Raw genomic sequence first — 2,887 nt, forward strand, 5'->3', positions numbered from 1 at the left:
AGCTGGTAAAGTTCCCTATCATGTAACCTTGTTTCTTTCCTTACCAAACATTCTTGTCATTGCTCCATGTTCTCCTACTAAACAAGTATGTCTGTGTTTTCTTTCATCTATCTTTTTCTTACAAGTAAATTTTCAGGGACAAAATTTCTTAAAGGAAAGATAATTGTAACATCCCAAGTTATTTAGTTTATTAATATTTTAAATTAACTTTTATGCCACAACTTCACCCTTTTTTTCATAAATTAGTTTGTGTTGGTATGTATTAATTATAACCGCTCATTTTATATTGGTCACTATATATTTGTCATGTTTTTTGAATTCTTATCTATTTGTAACAACAATATAAACGTACATGGAGTCTACAAATAACCAACGATGAGTTGGAAACCAAAGATCTGGAAGACTCCTTTTATTATTGAAAGTAGTGATGCATCATAAGCTTTTATTTAGTTAAAGTAGTAGATGCATCATGCGTGGTTACATTCATTTGGCATACCCATATCACTTGGCGATTGCCCTTGGCATTGCCAGGAAACCTTTTAGTGCTTCAGAATCAGAGTCAAAACACCAACCATAATCCATATAGTTATTGGGATAACGAGCACAAAAGTTTCCACTTCCTTTCTTCTTGCATTCAAGGTGAGATTGACATAGGTTGGGATGTTCAACGATCATCTTTGTAACCGATGCAAGTCCACTTGGATATGTGCAGTAACCAACAAATAGTCCAACGGGGATACAACGACAATCCCTCGAGCCACATGGTGGAACCTCAAACGGTGAACAAACACCCGAACAAACCACTGCTTCTATCTTTTTCATCGAGAATATTACTAAATATCATATGCCAAAGTTAGAACAAAAAATAATTTTGGGAGTGTGTATATATAGAAGAAGAAGATCTCATGATATTGAAACGCTTTATATATACCTGAAGTGGCAAGGAAGAAGAGAGCCAAAGGAGCAAGCCTAACATAAGCCATTGCTTGATTTAGTATTTCCAAAGATGTTTCCTGTGTTGGTTCCTTCTCTCATGCAGCAATTTATAGACACTGTTTATTGCATGTTTTTCTGCAATAAGAGCAACAGGTTCAAAATAATTTGTCGTACGTTTCACGTGAAACGTTTATTTTAAGTATCTTTTTTTAATTTGATTTTGATGTATTTATTCAAGTTCTTCGTTGTCATCTCGTGGATGATAGGGAAGGTGCATGCGCAGCAACATGGGACACGTATGTATCAGCTTCGACATGCAAACGCTAGTCATGGGCTTCTCATCCAACAAGTACTAGATCCTTGATCTACATTTTTAACCCTCCAACACCTACTGGCTGTTAATTTTTTTGGTAGTAGTATTATGACTTATTATTATTATTTATAAATATGTTGTTTTGTTTTAATATTTCTGTAAATAACTCACATTTCATTTTATTTACTTAAATAACCAGTTTTACTGTTTATAATTGAAAGTCAATCTCCCATTAAATGATTTTTCATTTACGTTTTTATCAAAAATATTTGAAGTCCCTTTGATTAATCGGTGGCTTCCAAACTGATTTTTCACTGGGATTATTTTAATTCATTTTTTAGTGTATTTTTTTGTTAATATTTTAAAAATTATTCTAGTTATAATTAACAATTTAAATTTACAAATTAATATATTTTATAATTTAAATATTTCAATGTTATTTAATAATATTGATAATTTAATATTTTAAATTCATTTAATAATTTAATTTTTTTAATAAATATAGATATTTTAATATTTTAATATAATGTATTTATTTATTTATTTTTGTAATAAATATAGATATTTGATTTTTTTTTAAATCTGTTAACTAAAAAAAAGATAATTTAATTTGTTTTGAGTTTTTAAAAATCATTCTAATAAAAAATAATAAAATAAATTCAAAAAGAATCTAATTAATAAAAAAATGTCCAGAGAAATGATTTAATTTTATTTTATGTTTGTTTTGTTAAATATGTTTAATTTATTTAATTGGTTTTTCTTTAATAAATACAGGAAAAAAATATAAATCACAAAAAAGAATATTTAAATATGTTAATCTTTTTCATTAAAAGGAATGTTATACATTTTAGTTATATAACATTAAATATTTATATAAAATTATATATTATTATACATTAAATTTGGTATTAAAAATAAAAAATTGTTGGTATGAAAATCTAATTATTCTAAATTTAGAATGACATTTAGAAGGTGTTAGGGACATTTTCTGAAAGTGATATCTTTATAGATTCATTGATAACTTCATTCAAACACATTAAAGTTATAGAAAATGATATTGATGAAAGACACACAACAAAATAAATAGAAATTGAGATGCAAGCTGTAAAAAATCGTCCATTTAAGCTTCTTGATTTGAACTTTCTGGACGATAAAGATATTTTTTCTTAGAGTGACTTAGATTCCAACATAAAGAACATCTTTTTGTTGTTCAGGTTCTATCATATCCATTTCTGATGGGTCGTATTTTTTTTTTTGCATTTTTTCTTTTCTATTTTTTAAAATTTTAAAAAATATTTAATTTATTTTAATTTTCAGAATTTGAAAATGATTTTAGTATAATTAAATTATATTCTTTTATTTTTAAATAATTAAATATTATAATTATATATAAAATTTAAATATTATTTATAATATTTTAAATTTATGTTAAAAATAAAGATAATGCTAAAACTTATTTATTTTATAAAAATAGAAATTCATTTAAAAATAGAGATAATTTAATTTAAATTCACAAATAAAATATAAAAAATAATATATTTTTTAATAATGAAATTATATTTTAAAAATATAGAAAATTTAATATTGTAATTTAGTAAATCATTTGTTAAAATTATAAATATGTAAAATTCAATATAA

General features: G+C 24.6%; 1 protein-coding gene across 1 annotated transcript; it reads right to left on the reverse strand.

Moving 5' to 3' along the window:
- Positions 1–380: 380 nt before the first annotated feature.
- On the reverse strand, positions 381–1,063 carry LOC109793092 (albumin-1). Its single transcript, XM_020352558.2, has 2 exons — positions 932–1,063; positions 381–833 (listed from the first exon to the last, which is right to left on the reverse strand). The coding sequence occupies exons 1-2, from the start codon at positions 981–983 to the stop codon at positions 502–504; spliced, it is 384 nt and encodes a 127-aa protein (XP_020208147.2). The 5' UTR covers positions 984–1,063; the 3' UTR covers positions 381–501.
- Positions 1,064–2,887: the final 1,824 nt, after the last annotated feature.

This window comes from Cajanus cajan, chromosome 8 (genome assembly GCF_000230855.2).
Source record: "Cajanus cajan strain Asha chromosome 8, NIPB_CcT2T_4, whole genome shotgun sequence".
Classification (NCBI taxonomy): Eukaryota; Viridiplantae; Streptophyta; class Magnoliopsida; order Fabales; family Fabaceae; genus Cajanus; species Cajanus cajan.

Excerpts from the sequence above, each read along its gene's own strand:
- LOC109793092 (XM_020352558.2), bottom strand. The coding sequence starts at position 983 with ATGGCTTATGTTAGGCTTGCTCCTTTGGCTCTCTTCTTCCTTGCCACT. Across the intron at positions 834-931 it reads CTTCTTCCTTGCCACTTCAG|TAATATTCTCGATGAAAAAG; the intron begins GTATATATAAAG and ends TATGATATTTAG.